Raw genomic sequence first — 25571 nt, 5'->3', positions numbered from 1 at the left:
CCACCCCACCCGGAACCCCATACACCCCCAGCACCCCCATTTAAGACCCATATACACCCCTCAGACCCCCCCCACCCCCCCAGGACCCCCCTAGGAGCACCCACCGGTCCCGGAGCCGCGCGGGGCGGGCAGGGCGATGCGGATGCAGCCGGTGGCCACCTCGGTGAAGACGTGTGGGCTGCGGCAGGCGGCCGGCCCCAAAACCCTCAGGATGTAGTTGACCTCACGAGAACCCAAACTGCCCGACACCACCCCCGACGTGGTGCTGCCCGCCCCGCTGGTGGCTGCTGAGCGCACCACCTGGGGGGGGGACACGGTTTGTCATGGGGGGGGACACGGGGATGGGGGATCCGATGTGTCCCCAGACCCCAATGTCCCCCAATCCCCCTGCCCCTGATGTCCCCACACCCCCACGCAGCCCCATTCCTCATCCCCAGTGTCCCCAGACCCCCCAGGACCCCACATCCCCCGTCCCCAGGTCCCCCCCAAGACCCCATGTCCCCCATCCCCACGTCCTCCCATTCCCCCCAGGACCCCACATCCCCCATCCCCATACCCTCTAACCCCCCTAGGATCATCCCCCATCCCCACACTCCCCAACCCCCCCAGGAACCCCACTTCCCCCATCCCCACGTCCCCCCATCCCCCCCAGGACCCCCACGTCCCTCCATCCCCCCCAGGACCCCCACGTCCCCCAGGACCCCCACGTCCCTCCATCCCCCCCAGGACCCCATGTCCCCCATCCCCACATCCCTCCATCCCCCCAGGACCCCACATCCCCCATCACCCCAGGAACCCCACGTCCCCCATCCCCATGTCCTCCCAACCCTCCCAGGACCCCACGTCCCCCATCCCAACACCCCCCATCCCCCTCAGGACCCCACGTCAACCATCCCCACACTCCCCAACCCCTCCAGGAACCCCACGTCCCCCATCCCAACACCCCCAACCCCCCAGGACCCCACGTCCCCCATCCCCACACCCCCAACCCCCCCAGGACCCCACGTCCCCCATCCCCACACCCCCAACCCCCCCAGGACCCCACGTCCCCCATCCCCACATCCCCCATTCCCCTCAGGACCCCATGTCCCCCCCCAGGAACCCCACGTCCCCCATCCCCACACTCCCCAACCCCTCCAGGAACCCCACGTCCCCCATCCCAACACCCCCAACCTCCCCAGGACCCCACGTCCCACATCCCCCATTCCCCTCAGGACCCCATGTCCCCCCCCCAGGACCCCACATCCCCCATCCCCACACCCCCCATTCCCCTCAGGACCCCACATCCCCCATCCCCACACTCCCCAACCCCTCCAGGAACCCCACGTCCCCCATCCCAACACCCCCAACCCCCCCAGGAGCCCAGGTCCCCCTCATCCCCACCCCCCTAGGACCCCACGTCCCCCATCCCCCTCAGGACCCCACATCCCCCATCCCCACATCCCCCATTTCCCTCAGGACCCCATGTCCCCCCCAGGAGCCCCACCTCCCCCATCCCCCCCAGGACCCCCATCTCCCCCATCCCTACACCCCCCCCCCCCCCCACCACCCCCCGTTCCCCCCACCTTCTCCATGGTGTGCCTGAGGGTGCAGGGATCCTCGATGATGTGCCTGAAGAGCAAAGTGACCAGCGGGGTGAAGCCGGTGAAGCCGGAGCTCTGCGTCAGCCCCAGGATGGTGCGGGTGCTGCGCAGCTCAGCGAAGAGCAGCGCGTGTTTGTGGTGCCGGGTCAGCCTCAGGCACAGGCGCAGCGTGGCGTGCAGGGTGTCGGGGTCCACCGGGACCCCCAGCATGCTGACGCAGGCGCGAAGGACGGCAGGGACGGCTTCTTCGGCCAGACCCCGAACCGGGGCTTCGGCGTTGGGGTCGGCGGGGGGCTCCGGTGGTGCCTCCGCTTGGGGTTCCGATGGGGTCGGGGTCGGATCCGGCGTTGCTTCGTCTTCTGCTGGGGGGGGGTCTGGGGGGGGGATAAGGGGGGTGTTGGTCCATCCTGTAGATGCTGGGATGGCCGTGCGGACAATAAATTGCCCTCCGTGGCCAACAAATTGATCCCGTGGCCGGCAAGTTGCCACCTGGGGTCATCAGATTGAACCCATGGCCAATGGATTGCCCCTAAGGTCATCAGATTGAACCTATGGCCAATGGATTGCCCCTAAGGTCATCAGATTGAACCCATGGCCAATGGATTGCCCCTAAGGTCATCAGATTGAACCCATGGCCAATGGATTGCCACCCAAGGTCATCAAACTGAACCCACGGCCAACAGATTGCCTCCAAGGTCATCAGATTGAACCCATGGCCAACAGATTGCCTCCAAGGTCATCAGATTGAACCCATGGCCAATGGATTGCCACCCAGCATCATCAGATTGAACCCATGGCCAATGGATTGCCTCCAAGGTCATCAGATTGAACCAATGGACAATGGATTGCCCCTAAGGTCATCAGATTGAACCCATGGCCAATGGATTGCCACCCAGCATCATCAGATTGAACCCATGGCCAATGGATTGCCCCTAAGGTCATCAGATTGAACCCACGGCCAACAGATTGCCTCCAAGGTCATCAGATTGAACCCATGGCCAATGGATTGCCCCTAAGGTCATCAGATTGAACCCACAGCCAACAGATTGCCACCCAAGGTCATCAAACTGAACCCACGGCCAACAGATTGCTCCCCAGGGTCATCAGATCGAACCCACGGCCAACAGATTGCCTCCAAGGTCATCAGATTGAACCCACGGCCAACAGATTGCCTCCAAGGTCATCAAATCGATCCTGTGGCCATCGAGTTGCTCCCCACGGTCATCAGATTGAACCCGTGGCCAACAGATTGCCTCCAAGGTCATCAGTTTGACCCCAAGACCATCAAGTTGCCACCCAGGGTCATCAAACTGAACCCACAGCCAACAGATTGCCTCCAAGGTCATCAGATTGAACCCACAGCCAACAGATTGCCTCCAAGGTCATCAAATTGATCCTGTGGCCAGCAAGTTGCTTCCCACGGTCATCAGATTGAACCCGTGGCCAACAGATTGCCTCCAAGGTCATCAGTTTGACCCCAAGACCATCAAGTTGCCACCCAGGGTCATCAAACTGAACCCACAGCCAACAGATTGCCTCCAAGGTCATCAGATTGAACCCATGGCCAATGGATTGCCACCCAGCATCATCAGATTGAACCCACAGCCAACAGATTGCCACCCAACGTCATCAAACTGAACCCACGGCCAACAGATTGCTCCCCAGGGTCATCAGATCGAACCCATGGCCAACAGATTGTCTCCAAGGTCATCAAATCGATCCCGTGGCCATCGAGTTGCCCCCCAGGGTCATCAGATTGAGCCCACGGCCAACAGATTGCCTCCAAGGTCATCAGTTTGACCCGAAGACCATCAAGTTCCCACCCAGGGTCATCAAACTGAACCCATGGCCAACAGATTGCCACCCAAGGTCATCAAATCGATCCTGCGGCCAGCAAGATGCCCCCCAGGGTCATCAGATTGAACCCACGGCCAACAGATTGCCTCCAAGGTCATCAAATGGATCCTGTGGCCATCGAGTTGCTCCCCACGGTCATCAGATTGAACCCGTGGCCAACAGATTGCCTCCAAGGTCATCAGTTTGACCCCAAGACCATCAAGTTCCCACCCAGGGTCATCAAACTGAACCCATGGCCAACAGATTGCCACCCAGGGTCATCAGATTGAGCCCATGGCCAACAGATTGCACCCTATGGCCACCAAATTGATCCTGTGGCCATCGAGTTGCCCCTCAGGGTCATCAATTTGACCCCAAGACCATCAAGTTGCCCCCCAGGGTCATCAAACTGAACCCATGGCCAACAGATTGCCACCCAACATCATCAGGTCGAACCCATGGCCAACAGATTGCCTCCAAGTTCATCAATTTGACCCCAAGACCATCAAGTTGCCACCCAGGTTCATCAGATTGAACCCACAGCCAACAGATTGCCCCGCATGGCCACCAAATCGATCCTGTGGCCATCAAGTTGTCCCCCAGGGTCATCAATTTGACCCCAAGATCATCAAGTTGCCACCCAGGGTCATCAGATTGAGCCCATGGCCAATAGATTGCCCCTCATGGCCACCAAATCAATCCTGTGGCCATCAAGTTGCTTCCCAAGGTCATCAGAACGAACCCATGGCCAACAAAATGCCCCCTACGGTCACCAAACTGACCCAGCAGCCAAAAAATTACCCCCCAAGGTCATCAAATTGAACCCGTGGCCAACAAATTGCCCCCAACATCATCAAATTGAATGCAAGGCCAACAAGTTGCCCCCCAAGGTCATCAAATTGACCCCAAGCCCAACAAGTTGCCCCCCAGGGTCATCAAATTGCCCCCCATGGCCACCAATACCCCCCTCCCCATCCCCAAATTGCCCCCCATGGTCTCCAAGCTGCCCCTCGGGCCCTATAACCCCTCACCCACCTCCTGTTTCCCCCCCCCAGGACCCCGTGCCCCCTCCCCATACCCGCTCCAGGCTCCTCCTTTGCCCTCGCTGGGCTCTCCTCAGGGGGCCGCTCGCTGTCAGCCGGGCCCCCTTTGCCCCCCCGGGGGGAGCGCAGCAGGGTCAGCATCACTGGGCGCCGGTTCCCCGTCTCCTCGTTCACCTGAGGGGGGGGACAGCAATGGGGACAGCGGTGACACGGCGGTCATGGGGGAAGGGGGGGGGGACAGTGGGGAGGAGGTTACAATGGTGGGAAGGTGACAACGGTGGGGAAGGTGACAACGGTGGGGAAGGTGACAGTGGGGAGAAGGTGACAGTGGGGAGAAGGTGACAACGGTGGTGAAGGTGACAACGGGGAGAAGGTGACAACGGGGAGAAGGTGACAACGGGGAGAAGGTGACAGTAGCCAAAGGGAGATGACAACGGTGAGAAAGTGACAACGGTGAGAAAGTGACAAATGTGAGAAGGTGACAACAGCCAAGAGGTGACAGCAATGAGAAAGTGACAACAGCCAAGGGGAGGTGACAACAGTGAGAAGGTGGCAACAGTGAGAAGGTGACAACAGTGAGAAGGTGACAGTGGTCAAAAGGAGGTGTCACTAGTGAGAAGGAGGTGACAACGTTACGAAGGAGGTGACAACGTTACGAAGGAGGTGACAACGTTACGAAGGAGGTGACAAAAGTGAGAAGGCAAAATCAGCCAAGGGAAGGTGACAAAAGTAGGAAGGTGACACTGGTGAAAAGGAGGTGACAACAGTGAGAAGGTGACAGCAGACACAGAGAGGTGACAACGAGCACCAAGTAACAAAGGTGACAGAGAGGTGACAGCAGTGACAGGGAGGTGACCAGGTGACACAGTGGAGCCAGCAGTGACAGGGAGGTGACAATGATGACACGGAGGTGCCAGTGGTGACAGGAAGGTGACAGCAGTGACATGGAGGTGACAATGATGATGAGGTGACAACTAGGACCAAGTAACAAAGGTGACAGGGAGGTGACAGCAGTGACAGGGAAGTGACCAGGTGTCACAGAGGTGCCAGCAGTGACATGAAGGTGACAATGGGTGAGATGGAGGTGACAGCAGTGACAGGGAGGTGACAACTAGGACCAGGTGCCAGCAGCGACATGGAGGTGACAATGGGTGACATGGAGGTGCCAGCAGTGACAGGGAAGTGACCAGGTGACATGGAGGTGACAATGGGTGATGTGGAGGTGCCAGTGGTGACATAGAGGTGCCAGCAGTGATAGGGAGGTGACAATGGGTGACATGGAGATGCCAGTGGTGACATGGAGGTGCCAGCAGTGACACAGAGGTGACAACGGGTGCCAGGGAGGAGCCAGGGAGGTGACAATGGGTGACAGGGAGGTGCCAGTGGTGACGTGGAGGTGACCAGGTGACACAGAGGTGCCAGAGGTGACATGGAGGTGACAATGGGTGACGTGTAGGTGCAAGTGGTGACAGTGAGGTGCCAGCAGTGCCAGGGAGGTGACAATCAGGACCAGGTACCAGCAGTGACATGGAGGTGACAATGGGTGACAGGGAGGTGCCAGCGGTGACACAGAGGTGCCAGCAGTGACACAGAGGTGACAATGGGTGACAGGGAGGTGACAATGGGTGACAGGGAGGTGCCAGCAGTGATATGGAGGTGACAATGGGTGACAGGGAGGTAACGATGGGTGACATGGAGGTGCCAGCAGTGACGTGGAGGTGACAAGGTGACACAGAGGTGCCAGCGGTGACATGAAGGTGCCAGCAGTGACACGGAGGTGACAACGGGTGACAGGGAGGTGCCAGGGAGGCGATAATGGGTGACAGGGAGGTGCCAGTGGTGACGTGGAGGTGACCAGGTGACAAAGAAGTGCCAGAGGTGACACGGAGGTGCCAGCAGTGACACGGAGGTGACAACGGGTGACAGGCAGGTGACAGGGAGGTGCCAATGGGTGACAGGGAGGTGCCAATGGGTGACAGGGAGCTGACCAGGTGACACAGAAGTGCCAGCGGCGACACGGAGGTGACAACGGGTGACAGGCAGGTGACAACAGGCGCCAGGCAGGAGCCACCAGAGCTGCAGTACCTGCACCATGGTGGTGAACTGCACGGTGTAGCGGCGCCGGCCGGCGGTGAATCGCACGCTGCTCTCCCCGGCGCGCCAGGCGGCGTCGATGGTGCTGTTGTTGCTGGCGCTGTAGCTGCACCAGCGCCCCGAGCGGTCGTCGAACCAGCGCCAGTTGTTGCCGTTGGCCTGCAGGTACTGCAGGGGGGTGGGTGAGAAATTAGGGGGGTGGGGACACAGCGCTGAGGTCCCAAAGGGGCATGGATGCGGCGATCCCTGCGTGTTTTGGTGGGTGGGGGCACAGGGCTGTGTGTAGGGGACCCCATATCCTCCACTCCTACAAGACCCCGTGTTCCCCTCTACTCCTCCAAGACCCCACGTTGCCCTCCCCACCAAAAAAAACCCATTCCCCACAAAAATTCACCCCAGCACCCTGTGTGCCCCCCAGGAGGGAACCCCAGGATCCCCTCGTGACCTTCCTGGATCAGGCATACTCCATCAGGACCTCATCTGACCCCACAAAATCCCATCTTTGACCCCCCCAGGACCCTCACGCGTCCTCCCAAGACCTCGTGTGCCCCACCAGGAACCCCCACAACCCTTCAGGACCCCCATGAGCCCCCCCAGGACCCCCGAACCTTATTCATCTGCGCCCTCCTCTTGGAGGACACAGCCGTCTTCTCGTAGAAGTCAATGAGCAGCAGCACCGGGGTGATCCACCTGGGGGTTGGGAGGTGTCAAAAGAGATTGGGGGGGGGGGGATCTGAGGGATTTATAGGGATAGGGAGGAGTCTGGAAGGGTCCTTACTTGGGGGTCTGCACCTCCTTGTGTTCCTTGGCAGCCTGCAGGCAGGGCTGCACCACTTCCAGCAGCTTGATGAGGACATCGAGGACGCAGCTCGATTCCACCACGCGGGCACACGGCAGCTTCAGCTCCTGCGTGGAAGGGGGGAAAGACACAGGTTAGGGACCCCCAAAACCCCTCAATCATTCCTTCAAATGCTCCAAAATGCCACGGTTTGGATTTGGACCAAGGTTATCAGGCTTTGTGAGGACACCAACAACACTCAGCATCATCACGTCAACCTACTGATGTCATCACGGTGTCTGAACGCTCAAGGTCATCGTGTCAGCACTTGACGTGTCAACACTTGATGTGTAAATGCTCAGTATCAATGCAAACGTGTCAATACGTCAGTGTGTCAACACGACAACGCTCAACGTGTCAGTGTATCAACAGCAAACGTGTCAACATGTCACTGCTCAACACGTCAACGTCCAAATTCAATGCTCAACATGTCAACGTGTCGGTAGCAAACGTGTCAATATGCCAACATGTCAATGCTCAACACGTCAACGTCCTCATGTCAATGCTCAGCATCTATGTGTCAACACGTCAATGTCATCATGTCAATGCTCAACATGTCAACGTGTCAATATGCCAACATGTCAATGCTCAACATGTCAGTGCTGTCATGTCAACGCTCAGCATCAGTGTGTCAACACGTCAATGTCATCATGTCAATGCTCAGCGTGTCAGTGTATCAGTAGCAAACGTGTCAATGTGTCAACATGTCAATGCTCAACACGTCAACGTCCTCATGTCAATGCTCAGCATCAATGTGTCAACATGTCAATGTCATCATGTCAATGCTCAACGTGTCAATATGCCAACATGTCAATGCTCAACATGTCAGTGCTGTCATGTCAACGCTCAGCATCAGTGTGTCAACACGTCAATGTCATCATGTCAATGCTCAACATGTCAACATGTCAATATGCCAACATGTCAATGCTCAACATGTCAGTGCTGTCATGTCAATGCTCAGCATCAATGTGTCAACACGTCAATGTCATCATGTCAATGCTCAGCGTGTCAGTGTATCAGTAGCAAACGTGTCAATGTGTCAACATGTCACTGCTCAACACGTCAACGTCCTCATTCAATGCTCAACATGTCAATATGTCAGTAGCAAACGTGTCAATATGCCAACATGTCAATGCTCAACATGTCAGTGCTGTCACATCAACGCTCAGCATCAATGTGTCAACATGTCAATGTCATCACATCAATGCTCAACGTGTCAACGTGTCAGTAGCAAACATGTCAATGCCAACAAGTAAATGCTCAACACGTCAATGTCACCATGTCAATGCTCAGCATCAACGTGTCAACATGTCAATGTCACCATGTCAATGCTCAACACGTCAGTGCTCCACATGTCAACGTCATCACGTCAATGCTCAACATGTCAATGCATCAACATGTCAATGTGTCAACATGTCAACACTCAACACCGGTGTCATCATCTCAACACTCAATGTGTCACCATGTCAACACTCAACGTGTCAATGCTCAAAATCAAAGTTGCCATGTCAACACTCAACGTGTCAATGCTCAACATCGTGTCAACACTCAGTACTGAGTCAATTCAATGTTCAATGTTCAGCGTCAACACTCAACATGTCGATGTCACCAGGTCAACATCACGTCAAAGTCATCATGTCAACGCTCAACATGTCAATGTCATCATGTCAATGCTGAACTTGTCAATGCTGAACTTGTCAACACTCAACATGTCAACGATGAACACGTCAACATCAACACGTCAATGCTCAACTTGTCAACATCAACCTGCCAACGCTCAACAACGTCACTGTGCCAACACTCAACGTGTCCATGCTCAACATCATTCCCTGCACACAGCAGAGGGGTTGAAACTGCATGATGACTGTGGTCTTTTTCAACCCAGGCTGTTCTGTGATCCACGTCATCGTTTCAACGCTCGATGTGTCAACGCTCAACATTACAGCGTCAGTGCTCAACGTGTCCACATTCAGCATCAAAATAATCATCCCCACACTCAATGTGTCAGCATCACTGTGTCAATTCTCAACGTGTCAACCCTCGAGGCATCAATGCCATTGTGTCAATGCTCTACGTTGACCCTAACACCCCAAAACATCCTGGCGAGCCCCAAAACGTGCTTTTTCCCACCCCAAAACGTGCTTTTTTCCCCCAGAACAACATCTCACCTCGAAGAGCAGGGTGAGGAGGAGGATGCGGGTGGCCAGGTTGGAGGCCTGGGGCAACGTGGCCATCTGGCTGATCCACTCCGACACCGTTTTGGTGTCGCTGGTGGTGAGCGGCAGCGCTGCCTTGATGAGAACGTCGGCCGCTTCCCAAACCTTCAAAATTAAAGCGTGGGGCAGCAGGAGAACCCCGAATATGGGGACGAAAACAACAAAAAACTCACGAGGGGGTTCTGGGGGGAGGATCCTTTTACCTGCTTGACCACCTGCTTGAGGATGGAGTCGCGATAGGCGGCCCCGTTGCGTTTGACGGCCGTCATGATGAGGTCGCAGACGCGGTAGACGGTGTCGGGGAGCTCGTCCAGCAGCTGTGAGCAGCCGGGCAGCATGGTGTCGGTGAAGGCCAGCAGCTCTGAGGGCTCCAGGGGTTCGGCCCCCTCGAATTTCTCCAAGCATTTGGCTTCTTCTTCCTCCTGGCGCTCGCGGGCACGGCGCTCCTCTTCCTCCTTGCGGCAGGCGGCCTCCTGTGGCGGGGGATGAGATATCGTGATGGGGGGACATGGAACGAGGGGGATCGAGAGGTGGGGGATGTCATATCGTGACATGGGGGGGATGCGGAAGTGAGGATCGACGGGGATGTTTTGATGGAGACACGTGGGAAGAGATAAATGGGGACAGAGGGATGTGAAATGGGGACGGAGGGACGCAAGGGAGGGCTGTGGGGATGTGAGAAGGGGAGACGGGAGAGATGGGGATGCAGGGATGTGAAATGGGGCCACTGGAATGTGAGATGGGGACGTGGGGACACGAAACGGGGCTGTGAAAACCACAGCGGGGTCACGGGGGAGCAGGATTAGGGATGTGTGGGGTGAGGCAGGACACTGGGACGTAAACGGGGTCACAGGGATGCAAGGTGGGGATGCGAGGACACAAGGAGCGGATTTATGGGGTCAGATGGGGATGTAAGGACATGCAACGGGGCTACAAGGAGCATGACGGGGGAGGGGGCATGCAATGAGGACACAGGGTCATTAAATAGGGACAAAGTGACAAAACGTGGGGACATGACGACCCAAGGACATATGGGGTCAGGTAGGGATGTAGGGACACATAATAGAAGCAAGGTGAGGGACACAGGGAGGTGAAATGGGGAAATAGGGAGAGTGGAGAGAGATAGGAGGTGCTGAGATGTGAGATGGGAACGTGGGGGGATTAAATGGGGCTGTGGGACCCCCAACGCGACCCCAGCCTGCCCCACAGCACCTCGGGGGACTCGGCCCGCTGGTCCATGGGGATGTCCTGGCCCAGAGACATGGCGATGGCACGCATCATCTGGTCCTCCTCCGACATGCTGAGGTCCTGGGGGTGGGAGGGGGGGGCAGGAGAAGGTGGTGAGGGTCTATGGGGGATGTTTGGGTCCCACTCCAAGCGGCTGTGCCCCTCCTTACCCGCACCACTCCCCCCATGAGGGGCGGGGGGTGGGTGAGCAGGTATTCGGTGGCCTGCTCCATGGTGTTGGTGTTGAGCAGAGCCTCCATGGCGTGCTCCCGTGAGAAGCCCATGTCCATCAGCTGTGGGGGGGGACACACAGGGGGTTAGGGGGGCAAATAGGGGGCTGGGGGGGGTCAAAAAGGGGGCTGGGGGGGACCAAAATGGGATGAGAGGGAACAAGGGAGGGATTAAGAGGACCAGAAAGGGATTAGGGGGGAGACCAGAAAGGAATTTGGGGAGGGGGATGAGGGGGAACTTGAGGGGGACCAGAAGAAGATTGGAGGGGCAAGGAAAAGGGGCTGGGGGGATGAGAAAGGAATAGAGCGAACCAGAGGAAGGTTGGGGGTCCAAAGAAAGGATTGGGGGCACCAAAATAAGGTTGAGGGTCAAAGAAAGGGTTGGGGGAACGAGAGGGAAAAGGAAGAAGGTTGAGGGTTCAAGGAAGGGATTGGGGCACCAAAATAAAGTTGGGGGTGCAAGGAAGAGCTTGGGGGCACCAAAATAAGGTTGAGGGTCAAGGAAAGGGTTTGGGGGACGAGAAGGGAATAAAGGGGACCAGAAAAAAGCTGGGGAGCCGAGGAAGGGGTTGGGGGTCCAAAGAAGGGCTTGAGAGGACCATAAGAAGGCTGGGGGTCCAAGGAAGGGGACGGGGATCCAAAAGAATGGCTTAAGAGGCCCAGAGGAAGACTGGGGTTCCAAGGAAGGGGCTGGGGGCCCAAGGAAGGGGTCGGGGGTCCAAGGAAGGGCTTGGGAGGACCAGAAGACTGGGGGTCCAAGGAAGGGGTTGGGGGGACCGTAAGACTGGGGGTCTAAGAAAGGAGCTGGGGGTCCAAAGAAGGGGCTGGGGGTACCATAAGACTGGGGGTTTAAGGAAGGGGCTGGGGGTCCAAGGAAAGGGTTGGGAGGACCATAAGAAGACTGGGGGTCCAAGGAAGAGGACGGGGGTCCAAAGAAGGGGTCGGGGGACCAGAAGAAGGCTGGGGGTCCAAGGAAGGGGTTGGGAGGACCATAAGAAGACTGGGGGTCCAAGGAAGAGGACAGGGGTCCAAAGAAGGGGTCGGGGGTCCAAAGAAGGGGTTGGGAGGACCAGAAGAAGGCTGGGGGTCCAATGCAGGGGTCGGGGGTCCAAAGAAGGGGTCGGGGGACCAGAAGAAGGCTGGGGGTCCAAGGAAGGGGTCGGGGGTCCCGCTCCCCTGGCCGGGCTCCCACCTGCTGCAGCTGCTGCTGGTTGACCTGGGGCTCACGCCGGGGTCCCCCCTCCTCGCCCCCCGCCTCCTCCTCCCCCCGCGGCCCCTCGCGCTCCCGGCCCAGGCGCTCGCGGATGAGGGGCTCCCCGCGCAGGATGTGGCACAGGATGGCCAGCATGGACTCGGCCATGCGGCCGCCGTACACCTTCAGAGGCCGCCGGTTCCACAGCTGCTTGATGCAGGTGAAGGCTGCCTGCGGGGGGGTCGATGGGATGAGGGTTACGGGGGGGGGCAGGCGGACCCCTGAGTGAGCAGCGAGGATGCTTCGCTCTGACCACACGTCTCCGTGTGCTCGTGGAGATGTCCCCAAGTCCTCGTGGTCCCCAGTGTCCCCTTCCATGTGTCCCCAATGTCCCCGTCCACGTGGCCCCAAGTCCTTGTGGTCCCCAACATCCCCTCCATGTGTCCCCAAGTCCTTGTGGTCCCCAGTGTCCCCTTCTATGTGTCCCCAAGTCCTTGTGGTCCCCAGTGTCCCCATCCACGTGGCCCCAAGTCCTCGTGGTCTCAAATGTCCTCTCCACATGTCCCCAAGTCCTCATGGTCCCCAATGTCCCCATCCATGTGGCCCCAAGTCCTCATGGTCTCCAATGTCCCCTCCACAAGTCCTCATGGTCCCCAGTGTCCCCTCCATGTGTCCCCAAGTCCTTGTGGTCCCCAGTGTCCCCTTCTATGTGTCCCCAAGTCCTCGTGGTCCCCAGTGTCCCCATCCACGTGGCCCCAAGTCCTCATGGTCTCAAATGTCCTCTCCACATGTCCCCAAGTCCTCATGGTCCCCAATGTCCCCTTCCATGTGTCCCCAAGTCCTCATGGTCTCCAATGTCCCCTCCGCAAGTCCTCGCGGTCCCCAGTGTCCCCTTCTATGTGTCCCCAAGTCCTCGTGGTCCCCAATGTCCCCATCCACGTGTCCCCAAGTCCTCATGGTCTCCAATGTCCCCTCCGCAAGTCCTCGTGGTCCCCAGTGTCCCCTTCTATGTGTCCCCAAGTCCTTGTGGTCCCCAGTGTCCCCATCCACGTGGCCCCAAGTCCTCGTGGTCTCAAATGTCCTCTCCACATGTCCCCAAGTCCTCATGGTCCCCAATGTCCCCTCCACGTGCCCCCAAGTCCTCGTGGTCCCCAATGTCCCCTCCATGCATCCCCAAGTCCTTGTGGTCCCCAATGTCCCCTCCACATGTCCCCAAGTCCTCATGGTCCCCAGTGTCCCCTCCACGTGTCCCCAGGTCCTTGTGGTTCTTAATATCCCTTCCAGAAGCCCCCAAGCCCCCCACAGGATCCCACAAAACCCTTTGGACCACACTCCGATGTCCCACAGAAGCCCCCCAAGCCCCCCAAAGGACCCCTCCAATATCCCACAGGACCCCCCACGTTCCTACAGGACCCCTCTAATATCCCACAGCAGCCCCCCAAAGCTCCCCTGACCCCCTTGGACTCCCCCAATTCCCCCAGTAGCCCCCACAGACTCCCACAGGACCCCCCACATCCCCATAGGACCCCTCCAATATCCCATAGGAGCTCCCCAGACCCCCTTAGACCCCTCCAAACCCTCATAGGACCCCTCCAGTCCCCCACAGGAGCTCCCCAGACCCCCTTGGACCCCCCCAATTCCCCCCAAACTCCCCCAGGACCCTCTCAGATCCCCACAGGACCCCTCAATATCCTACTACAGCAGCTCCCCAGACCACCTTGCACCCCTCCAATTCCCCCAGGAGCCCCCCAAACTCCCACAGGACCCCCCACATCCCCATAGGACCCCTCCAATATCCTACAAGAGCTTCCCAGACCCCCCTGGACCCCCCCAAAGCCTTACAGAACACCCCCAAACTCCCACAGGACCCCCACATCCCCATAGGACCCCTCCAATACCCTATAAGAGCTTCCCAAACCCCCTTAGACCCCTCCAAACCCTCACAGGACCCCTTCAACTCCCCCCCCAACCCCCCAGACCTTCTGGGTGACGACGAGGAAGCGGAGGGCGCTGAAGTGGGGCTGGCCGTGGCCGGGGGCTTTGGCAGGGAGGGCGTGGGGGGATTCGAGCACAGTGCTGGGGTTCACCATCTTCTCCACCAGCATCAGCCAGGCGTCCAGGAACTCCCCGGTGCCGTCGGGGAGCTCGGGATGCTCCAAACCTTCCGCCACCGGCACCTTGCCCCCCATGGAGAGCGCCCAGTTGAACGTCCTGGGGAATGACAGATATCGGGGGAGGGGTGGGAGGTGGGGGGGGGGGGAGGTCAGGGTTTTGTTTTTTGCTGGCTCCTCTAAGATGTTTTTGGGGTTGTTTGGGTTTTTTTTTTGGGGGTGGGGGGGTGGGGAGGGGGGGGCTCACTCGAAGAGAGCGTTGTGGCCGCCGGAGCAGAGGAACTTCTGCAGCATGAGGTGGTAGGGGAACTTGCGCTCGTCGAAGAGCATCGGGGACGTGAAGCCCACCGAGCAGATGAAGAACGTCAGCCTGGGGGGGGGGGGGGGGAGTGGGGGAGATGGAGGACACAAGGGATGAGGCTCTGCCCCCCCCCCCCCCATAGCACCGGTCCCCATCGGTTCCACCCTACACAAATCCCATTTTTTCCCCTTGACTCTCCCACATCGATTTCCCTCACTCCAAGACCCCTCCCCATTAATTCCACGCTGCACAATTCCCTCCCCCCCCTTCCCCACAGATCCCTCCACCCTTAGGACCCCATCCTACCCGTGACTCCACCTCAACCCTTCACCCCCACCCCATCCCAACCCTTGACCCAACCCCTCTTTACCCCCCACCCCTCCAGTCCCCCATTAGACTCTTCTAATCCCCAAACCCCACAAAGGACCCTTCAATATCCCACAGAAGCTCCCCAAAACCCCCACAAGTCCCCCCAAACTCCCCCAGAATCCCTCTAAACCCCCCAGAAGCCCCCCAGTCCCACCAGGACCCCTCCAATACCCCGAGGAGTCCCCACAAACCTGCACAGGACCCCTCCAATTCCCCCCAATCCCCCCCAGGACCCTTCCAATCCCCCCAAACCCCCATAGCACCCCTCCAATCCGCAGAAGCCCCCCACCTCCCCACAGGACCCCTCTAACCCCCCCAGAAGCCCTCCAAACCCCCACAGGACCCCTCCAATCCTCCCAGGACCCCTCCAATCTCCCCAGAAACCCCCCCATCTCCCCAGAACCCCTCTAATCCCCCCAGAAGACCCCCAACCCCCCACAGAACCCCTCCAATCCCCCCAGAAGGCCCCACATCTCCCCAAAGGACCCCTCCAATCCCTCCAGGACCCCTCCAATCTCCCCAGAAGCCCCCCAACCCCCCACCCAGACCTCCCCAGACCCCTCCAATCCCCCCAGAAGCCCCCCATCTCCCCAAAGGACCCCTCCAAACCCCCGAGAAGACCCCCAACCCCCCAACAGAACCCCTCCAATCCCCCCAAAAGCCCCCCAATCTCCCCACAGGACCCCTCCAATCTCCCCAGAAGCCCCCCAACACCCCCCCCCTCCAAAACCCCCATCCCCACCCCAACTCACCGAAAGCAGGGGGTGGGCGTGTAGGGTGAGGGCTGCCCCTCCAATCCCCCCAGAAGCCCCCCGTCTCCCCACAGGACCCCTCCAATCTCCCCAAAACCCACCCCAACCCCCCCCCAATGCCTCCAGGACCCCCATCCCCACCCCGACTCACCAAAAGCGGGGGGTGGGTGTGTAGGGTGGGGGCTGCCCCTCCAATCTCCCCAAAACCCACCCCAACCCCCCCCAAAGCCCCCCAGGACCCCCATCCCCACCCTGACTCACTGAAAGCGGGGGGTGGGTGTGTAGGGTGGGGGCTGCCCCTCCAATCCCCCCAGAAGCCCCCCATCTCCCCACAGGACCCCTCCAATCCCCGCAGGACCCCTCCAATCTCCCCAGAAACCCCTCCAATCTCCCCAGAAACCCCCCAACCCTCCCCCAAACTCCCCCCCCAGGACCCCCATCCCCACCCCGACTCACCGAAAGCGGGGGGTGGGTGTGTATGGTGGGGGCTGCCCCTCCAATCCCCCCAGAAGCCCCCCATCTCCCCACAGGACCCCTCCAATCCCCCCAGGACCCCTCCAATCACCCCAGAAGCCCCCCAACCTCCCCCACAAACCCCCCAGGACCCCCATCCCCACCCCGACTCACCGAAAGCGGGGGGTGGGTGTGTAGGGTGGGGGCTGCCAGCTCAGCCCCTTGGTCAGCAGCTTGGTGAGGGCGGAGGCGGTGGCGCGGGCGGCGGGGGTCGGGGCGGGGGCTGCGCTGGCTGCGTGGTGGCTGCGCCGCTGCCGCACCGGGGAACCCACGCACAGCTTCACCAGCAGCCCAAACAGCTCGGCCAGCGCCCGGCCCAGCCGTGACGAGGCTGGGGAGGGGGATGTGGGGTGAGCCGGGGGGGTCCCGGGCTCCTGGGTGCACCCCGAGCATCGCCAGGGCCAGGAATGCCAAGGGTTGGGCTCTTGGCTTTGTTACCGGGGGGCTTTGGGGTCCCACACACACTATTAGGGTGCCACATTTGGATTCTTGGCTCCCCCAATAGTGAGGACCCCAAAAACCCCCACATCCAACCCCACTCTGTCTACCTCAACAGGAACCAAAATACTGGGGACCCAAGAATCCCAGCATCCAACCCCAATATTGAAGACCCCAAGAATCTCAACATGGAACCTCAATATTGAGGACCCCAAGAATCCCAGCATCCAAACCCAATATTGAGGACCCCAAGAATCCCAGCATCCAAACCCAATATTGAGGACCTCAAGAATCCCAGCATCCAACCCCATCACTGGGGACCCCAAGAATCCCAGCATCCAACCCCAACACTGGGGACCCCAAGAATCCCAGCACATCCAACCCCAGTATTGAAGAACCCAAGAATCCCAACATGGAACCCCAACACTGGGGACCCCAACAATCCCAGCATCCAACCCCAACCCATTGGGATTTATGGGGTCCCCAGTATTGAAGACCCCATGAATCTCAACGTGGAACCCCAATATTGGGGATCCTAAGAGTCCCCACATCCAACCCCAATACTGGGAATCCCAAGAATCCTGACATCCAACCCCGTTCCATCTATCCCAGAAGAAACCCCAATATTGGGGACCCCAAGAATCCCAACATCAAACCCCAATACTGAGACCCCAAGAACCCCCATATCCAAACCCATTCCACCTATCCCCAAAGGATCCCCAGTACTGGGGACCCCAAGGACCCCCACATCCAACCCCGTTCCACCTATCCCCAAAGGATCCCCAGTACTGGGGACCCCAAGGACCCCCACATCCAACCCCGTTCCACCTATCCCAAAAGGATCCCCAATACTGGGGACCCCAAGGACCCCCACATCCAACCCCGTTCCACCTATCCCAAAAGGATCCCCAATACTGGGGACCCCAAGGACCCCCACATCCAACCCCTCCCCATCCATCTCCAGAGGAACCCAATATTACTGCTCCCCTCTTTGGTGCTGGGGACCCCCAGGATCTCCTCTGCCCCCCAGCTCCCCCAGTGAAGCTCTCACCGACCTCCCCCCAGAAGAGAGACCCCAATACTGGGGTCCCCCCAAACTCACTGGGCACACCGGGGGTCTTCCCCCCACCCCACAGACCCCTGAATCCAACCCCAGGTCACCCCCACCCCAAAGAGCCCCAACATCCGCGCTCCCCTTTTCCTTCTGGGGGGACCTCGGGGTCTCTTCCTCCCCCTCAAAGCCCCCCCACATCCAACCCCCTTTATCTCCCCCAACACTCGGTTCAACCCCCCCCCCCCATTTCAGGGACCCCCGCCCAATATTGATGCTCCTTTCATCGTCACAACCCCCAAAACCCACCCCCCTCCCTCTCCGTACCCCACGCATCTCCCCATAAAGACCACAGACCCCCCCCAGATCCTTCTCCCACCCCCAAAATGGGGTTCGGGACCCCCCCCAAGGGTGGGGGTCTCACCCGACAGCAGCGGTTTGATCTGCTTGATGCGTGCAGCCATGGCCGGGGTGATTTTGGCTTTGCCTTTGGGGTCGGCGTTGCTGGGCTCGTCCGTCTCCATGGGGGCCAGCGCCTCGCTGTCCAGCCCCATCCCCTCCAGCAGCCCCTGGGCGGGGGGCTCGGAGCCCGGCCCCTCTGCTTCGCCCTCTGTGGGGTGATGGGGGGGGTTAGGAAGGGTGTCGTTCACCTTCCTTCCTTCCCTCCCCCCCCAAAAAAAGCTCTGAGCACAGATTTTGGGGTTTTGGGGTTGGGGTCTCGCTGCTTACCGGCTCGTTTGCCCCCCTGGGGTGGGCTGGGGGCTGTTTTCTCCTCCTTGGGGACCAACTTCTGCATGTCGGCTTGGCCGAATTCGCAGCCCGGGGGGAGGCTGGGGGGGGGGGGATTAATGGGGTGGGGGGCTGCTCCATAGCTTGGGAGCTGTGACCCCCCCCTCCCCTCCGTAACAGCAGCCCCGCAGCACCCCACAACGTGAGCATCCTGACACGGGGGCATCCCACGAGGTGTCCTGTGGGGGTGGGGGCCCCCCAAGATGCTCTCTGCCCCCCCCAAGGCCCCCACGACCCCCCCCCCAAATCCTCCCCAGACCACTTCAGGTGGTCCACATCCCCCCAGATCCCCATAACCCTCACCAAACCCCCCCCGCCCCCCCCCCATCCCAAATCCTCCCCAACCCCCTTGGGATACTCCCTTCCACCCCCCCCAAACCCCAAAATCCTCCTCAACCCCCCCAAGACGCTCCCTGTGCCCCCTTGGACCCCCCAAAACCCCCATTCCAAATCCTCTCCAGACCCCTCGGATACCCCCTGCCCCTTTCCATCCCTCCCCCCCCCCAGACCTTCCCCAAATGCCCCCCATCCCCATAACCCCCCCCAGTATCCCCCCAAATCCCCCCCCCAAGTCCTCTCCCACTGCCCCCCATCCCCATAACTCCCCCAGTATCCCCCCAAATCCCCCCCAGACCTCCCCGACTGCTTTCTATCCCCCATAAGCCCCCCAGACACTCCAAACCCTCCTCAAATCCCCCCAGACCCCTCCTACTGCTCCCTACCCCCCATAACCCCCACCCAGGGACCCCCAAACCCTCCCCATTTCCCCCCGATTCCCTCCCCCCAGACCCCTCCCACTGCTCCCTATCCCCCATTACTCCCCCCCAGGCACCCCAAATCCCCCCCAGACCCCTCCCATTGTTCCCTATCCCCCATAACCCCCCCCAGGCACCCCCAAGCCCTCCCCAAATCCCCCCCAGCCCCCTCCCACTGCTGCTATCCCCCATAACCCCCCCAGGCACCCCCAAACCCTCCCCATTCCACCTCCAGACTCCTCCCCACTGCTCCCTATCCCCCATAACCCCCCCAGGCACCCCCAAACCCTCCCCATTCCACCTCCAGACTCCTCCCCACTGCTCCCTATCCCCCATAACCCCCCCCAGGCGCCCCCAAACCCTCCCCATTCCCCCCCAGACCCCTCTCACTGCTCCCTACCCCCCATAATCCCCCCCTCACGCCCCTCCCCGAGCCCCCCCCTCACCTGTTGGGGGTGCAGAGGCTGAGCAGCACGGTGCTCTCCCACACCAGTGAGCAGTACAGCTGGCTCAGCTTCCCCAGCACGCTCAGCCCCAGCTGCGAGCCCCACTGGTTCACCGAGATAGCCCGGATCTCACTCTATAAGAGGGGGGGGGACAGCATTAAAGAGCCATTCCTGTGGGCTGGGGGCCCCCCAGGACCCCCACGATCCCCCCCCAGCCCCTCTGAATACTCCCTGCCCCCTTCCATCCCCACAAAACCCTCTCCACATCCTCCTTTGACCTCCCCAGGTGGTCACCACCCCTTCTGCAGACCCCCCCCCACCCTAAAAACCCCCCCCATCCCCACTCCCTCCTACCTGCCCCACGCGACACGTGTGCACAAACATCATGATGTAGGCGTGAGCGGCCGTCAGGGCGTGCAGCAGGGGGGTGGCCTGGGCTGACAGCGTGGCATCGGGGACACTTCCAGCCCCCGCCAGCTCCCGCAGCAGCACCGACCCCCCCGGGGCCTCGATGGGGCGATGAAGGGCTTCCAGAGCAGACAGCACCGAGTCCAGCTGCAGCAGCCCCTCCTGCAGCACCTTGGGCTCGTGGGACAGAGTCTGGGGGGAGAAGGGGGGAAATGAGGGCAATCAGATCCGGCGTGGCTTCTTTTTTTGGGGGGGGTCGCAACCATTTGTGGAGGTTCTGCCTTATGTTGGGGGAGCTCGGATCCATTTCTTGTGGTTCTGTCTTATTTTGGGGGAGCTCGGATCCATTTCTTGTGGTTCTGCCTTATTTTGGGGGGCTCAGATCCATTTCTTGTGGTTCTGCCTTATTTTGGTTGGCTCAGACCCATTTTCACCTCTGTTTCTAGAGATTCTGCTTTCTATTTGGGGGGCTCAGACCCATTTCTGGAGGTTCTGCCTTATTTTGGAGGGTTCGGACCCCATTTTCACCTGCGTTTCTTGAGGTTCTGCTTTCCATTTGGGAGGCTCAGACCCATTTCCTGAGGTTCTGCCTTATTTTGGGGGGCTCACACCCATTTTCACCTCTCTTTCTCGAGGTTCTGCTTTCTATTTGGGGGCTCAGACCCATTTCTTGTGATTCTGCCTTATTTTGGTTGGTTCAGACCCCATTTTTACCACCGTTTCTAGAGATTCTGCTTTTTATTTGGGGGGCTCAGACCCATTTTCACCTCCATTTCTTGAGGTTCTGCCTTATTTTGGGGGGCTCAGACCCATTTCTTGTGGTTCTGCCCTATTCTGGGGGGGCTCAGACCCAATTCTTGAGGTTCTGTCTTATTTCAGGGGGCTCAGCCCCCTTTTTACCTCAATTTCTATGGGCTCAGATGCATTTCCTGAGTTTCTGTTTTATTCTAAGGAGCTCAGATCCACTTCCTAAGGTTCTGCCTTATTTTGGGGGGGCTCAGACTCCATTTTCACCTCCTTTTCTTGAAGTTCTGCTTTCTGTTTGGGGACTCAGACCCATTTCTTGTGATTCTGCCTTATTTTGGTTGGCTCAGACCCCATTTTCACCTCTGTTTCTTGAAGTTCTGCTTTCCATTTGGAAGGCTCAGACCTATTTTTTGTGGTTCTGCCTTATTCTGGGGGGTCCAGACCCATTTTCATCTGCGTTTCTTGAGGTTCTGCTTTCCCTTTGGGGGGCTCAGACCCATTTCTTGATGTCCTGCCTTATTTTGGGGGGCTCAGACCCATGTTCACCTCCATTTCCTGAGGTTCTGCTTTTTTTCTGGGATGCTCAGACCCATTTTCTGCTCTATTTCCAAGGCTCTGCTGTCATTTTAGTGCCCTCACCCCATTTTTCCCCTCTCGACTTTATGACCTCCCACCTCATTTCCGCGGGTTCGGAGCCCATTTTTGGGGCTCCCAGCCCCATTTTTGCCATTTTTTCCCCCAAAAATGCCATACCAGGATGGATTTGCAGACTCCGGCCACGGCCTGGCAGGCAGCTGATGTGGGGAAATCCACGGGGAGGTTGGGCAGCCCCAGGATGGTGACGAGCGGCCGCAGCCCGCGCTGCGCCACGAACTCCTGGCAGTGGTCGTCTGTCGTGTTGTTGCTCAGGATGGACTCCACGAATTTCATCTAAAAAGGGCAAAAAAAGGTCAACGTGGGGGCAGGAAAACCCCTCGGTTTGTCAAATTTGCTCCATCGTCCGCAATTCCCACTGATTTACCCCAAAAAAAGCAGTCGAGGGGGTTCCAAAATCTTCAATTCCCTCAAATTAGCCCAAAAAACAGGTTAATAGGGTTTCCAAAACCTTCGATTCCCCCCAAATCAGCACAAAAAAGAGGTTGTTGGGGTTCCAAAAACCTTCAATTCCCCCAAATTCCCCCAAAAAAGCCATCAAGGGAGTCCCAAAACCTTCAATTTCCACTAAATTAGCCCCCCAAAAAGAGCTCAATGGTTCCAAAATTCATGGAATTTTCCCCAAATTACCCCCAAAAAAGAAATTGAGGGGTTCCCAAATCCTTCAGTTCCCCCAAATTGCCTCCCCAAAAAGGCCAAGTTCCAAAAACCTTCAACTCCTCCCAAATTACTCCCAAAAAAGCAATCAAGGGGTTCTAAAACCATGCAATTTTCTCCGAATTACCCCCCCAAAAAACAATTAAGGGGTTCCAAAAACCTTCAGTTCCCTCAAATTACCCCCAAAAAGCAATTGGGGGGTTCCAAAACCCTTCAATTCCCCCCATTCTCCCCCCAAAAAGCAGTCAAGGGGTTCCAAAACCTTCAATTTCCACCAAATTAACCCCTCAAAAAGAGATCAAGGGGTTCCAAAACCAAGGAATTTCCCCCAAATTGCCCCCCAAAAAGCAACTGAGGGCTTCCAAAACCCTTCAATTCCCCCCATTGTCCCCCAAAAAAACCAATTAGGTTCCAAAACCCTTCAATTTCCCCCACTCTACCCCCAAAAAGCAATTGGGGGGATCCAAAACCCTTCAATTCCCCCCATTCTAACCCAAAAAACCAATTAGGTTCCAAAACTCTTAAATTCTCCCCATTTTCCCCCAAAAAAGCAATCAAGGCGTGCCCAAATCCTTCATTCCCCCAAACTACCCCCCAAAACAGCACAAGGGGTTCCAAAACCATGGAATTTCCCCCAAATTGCCCCCCAAAAAGCAATTGAGGAGTTCCAAAACCCTTCAATTCCCCCCATTCTACCCCAAAAAAGCAATCAAGGGGTTCTAAAACCATGGAATTTCCCCCGAAGTGCCCCCAAAAAAACAACTGAGACGTTCCAAAACCCTTCAATTCCCCCCATTCTCCCCCAAAAAACCAATTAGGTTCCAAAACTCTTAAATTCTCCCCATTCTCCCCCAAAAAAGCACTCAAGGGGTTCCAAAACCATGGAATTTTCCCCAAATTACTCCCCCAAAAAGCAATTAAAGGGTTCCAAAAACCTTCAATTCTCCCAAATTACCCCAAAAAGCAATTGAGGGGTTCCAGAACCCTTCAATTCCCCCCGTTTTCCCCCAGAAAAGCACTCAAGGCAACCCAAATCCTTCATTCCCCCTAAATTACCCCCCAAAACAGGACAAGGGGTTCCAAAACCAAGGAATTTCCCCCAAATTGCCCCCCCAAAAGCAACTGAGACGTTCCAAAACCCTTCAATTCCCCCCATTCTCCCCCAAAAAAACAATTAGGTTCCAAAACCCTTCAATTCCCCCCATTCTACCCCAAAAAAGCAGTCAAGGGGTTCCCAAATCCTTCATTCCCCCTAAATTACCTCCCAAAACAGGACAAGGGGTTCCAAAACCATGGAATTTCCCCCAAATTGTCCCCCAAAAAGCAATTGAGGGCTTCCAAAACTCTCAAATTCTCCCCATTCTCCCTCAAAAAAGCACTCAAGGGGTTCCAAAACCACGGAATTTTCTCCGAATTACCTCCCAAAAAAACAATTAAGGGGTTCCAAAAACCTTCAGTTCCCTCAATTACCCCCCAAAAGCAACTGAGGGCTTCCAAAACCCTTCAATCCCCCCCATTTTCCCCCAAAAAAGCAAGCCCCCCCCCCCCCACTCACCACATTGAGGATGTAATCCATGAGCGGGATGGGGATTCGCTCCTCGGTGCCCACCACCCTACGAGATGCAATGGGACACATTTTTTTTGGGGGGGGGGGGTTCACCCCATCAATGAGCTGGGGGTGGTTTTTTTTTGGGGGGGGGGGGGGCACTCACTGCTGCCCGGGCTCAGCCTCGCTCTGCTGCGTGGCACTGAAGCTCTGCATGGCCTGCACCTCTTCCTCCTCCTCATCCTCGCTGGAGGCTTCCTCTGCGGCGTGGGGGGAGCGCGGGGGGGGGGCGGCGGCCGTCCCGTCTGCCTTCTGCATGGAGGGCTTCTGACAGATGTACTTGGGGTCCCGGCCCAGGCTGCAGATCTCCTCCAGGAGCTGGGGGGGGATGGGGGGGTTAAAATTGAGGGGGGTTAGGGGGGGAATATGGGGGGTTTGGGGGGAGAAATGGGGGTTTGGGGGGAGAAACGGGGGCATTGAGAAGAAATATGGGGGTTAGGGGGCGAATATGGGGGGTTTGGGGGGTAACGGGGGGGGTTGGGGGGAGAAATGGGGGCATTGAGAAGAAATATGGGGGTTAGGGGGGAAATATGCGGGGTTTGGGGGGGAAAACGGGGGCATTGAGAAGAAATATGGGGGTTGGGGGGAGAAATGGGGGTTTGATGGGGGAGAAATGGGGGTTAGGGGAGAAATATGGGGGTTTGGGGGGAGAAACGGGGGCATTGAGAAGAAATATGGGGGTATGGGGGGGAAATATGGGGGGTTTGGGGGGAGAAATGGGGGTTTGAGGGGGGAGAAATGGAGGCATTGAGGAGAAATATGGGGGTTTGGGGGGGAAATATGGGGGGTTTGGGGGGAGAAATGGGGGGTTTGAGGGGGAAAATAGGGGGGTTGGGGGGGAGAAATGGGGGCATCGAGAAGAAATATGGGGGTTAGGGGGGAAATATGGGGGGTTGGGGGGGGAAATGGGGGTTTGAGGGGGAAAATAGGTGGGTTGGGGGGGGAGAAATGGGGGCATTGAGAAGAAATATGGGGGTTAGGGGGGAAATATGGGGGGTTTGGGGGGAGAAACGGGGGCATTGAGAAGAAATATGGGGGTTTGGGGAGCAATATGGGGGTTTGTGGGGAGAAATGGGGGTTTGTGGGGGGAAACGGGGGCATTGAGAAGAAATATGGGGCATTGGGGGGGAGAAATAGGGGTTTGGGGGGGAAAAATGGGGGCATTGAGAAGAAATATGGGGGTTTGGGGGGAAATATGGGGGTTTTGGGGGGAAATATGGGGATATTGAGACAAAATATAGGGTTTTAGGGGGAAATAAGGGGGAGGTAAGTGTGGGTTAGGGGGGCATATGGGGGTTTGGGGAGAGAAATGGGGGTATTGAGAAGAAATATGGGGTTCGGGGGGGAGAAATGGGGACTTGGAAGGAGAAATGGGGGTTTGGTGGGGAGAAATAGGGGGTTTTAGGGGAATAAGTGGGAGCTTGGGGGAAAATAAGGGGGTTTGGGGGGGAGAAACGGGGATACTGAGATGAAATATGGGAATTTCAGGGGAAAATATGGGGGTTTGGGGGGAGAAATAGGGGTGTTGTGGGGAGAAATGGGGGTTTGGGGGCGTAAGTGGGGGGTTGGGGGGAGAAATGGGGGTATTGAGAGGAAATATGGGGGTTTTGGGGGAAAATATGGAGGTCTGGGGGGGAGAAATGGGGCTTGGGGTGGGGGGAAGTTGGGGCCTGGGGGGAAAAATCAAAGGTTCTGGGGGGAGAAATAGGGGTATG

General features: G+C 58.1%; 1 protein-coding gene across 1 annotated transcript in view; it reads right to left on the bottom strand.

The window, feature by feature from the left end:
* Positions 1 to 25571, bottom strand: part of HUWE1 (HECT, UBA and WWE domain containing E3 ubiquitin protein ligase 1) — a 99452-nt gene that overhangs the window by 51086 nt on the left and 22795 nt on the right. The window contains exons 23-43 of the mRNA XM_090126479.1: positions 23963 to 24174; positions 23806 to 23863; positions 21693 to 21869; positions 20139 to 20384; positions 19785 to 19918; positions 18524 to 18624; positions 18219 to 18404; positions 16420 to 16636; positions 14618 to 14740; positions 14239 to 14470; positions 12260 to 12490; positions 11008 to 11130; positions 10823 to 10918; positions 9814 to 10083; positions 9563 to 9715; positions 7335 to 7462; positions 7165 to 7246; positions 6548 to 6724; positions 4498 to 4636; positions 1566 to 1957; positions 105 to 300 (exon numbers count right to left, since the gene is read on the bottom strand). Coding sequence (XP_089982605.1) covers positions 105 to 300; positions 1566 to 1957; positions 4498 to 4636; positions 6548 to 6724; positions 7165 to 7246; positions 7335 to 7462; positions 9563 to 9715; positions 9814 to 10083; positions 10823 to 10918; positions 11008 to 11130; positions 12260 to 12490; positions 14239 to 14470; positions 14618 to 14740; positions 16420 to 16636; positions 18219 to 18404; positions 18524 to 18624; positions 19785 to 19918; positions 20139 to 20384; positions 21693 to 21869; positions 23806 to 23863; positions 23963 to 24174 — 3673 coding nt within the window. The remainder of the gene's footprint in view (positions 1 to 104; positions 301 to 1565; positions 1958 to 4497; positions 4637 to 6547; positions 6725 to 7164; positions 7247 to 7334; positions 7463 to 9562; positions 9716 to 9813; positions 10084 to 10822; positions 10919 to 11007; positions 11131 to 12259; positions 12491 to 14238; positions 14471 to 14617; positions 14741 to 16419; positions 16637 to 18218; positions 18405 to 18523; positions 18625 to 19784; positions 19919 to 20138; positions 20385 to 21692; positions 21870 to 23805; positions 23864 to 23962; positions 24175 to 25571) is intronic.

This window comes from Phasianus colchicus, chromosome 29, assembly GCF_987193195.1.
Source record: "Phasianus colchicus chromosome 29, bPhaCol1.hap1.1, whole genome shotgun sequence".
In the NCBI taxonomy this organism is placed as follows: Eukaryota; Metazoa; Chordata; class Aves; order Galliformes; family Phasianidae; genus Phasianus; species Phasianus colchicus.
The sequence above is the reverse complement of the archived record's forward strand: the minus strand, read 5'-3'. Positions and strand labels throughout refer to the sequence as shown.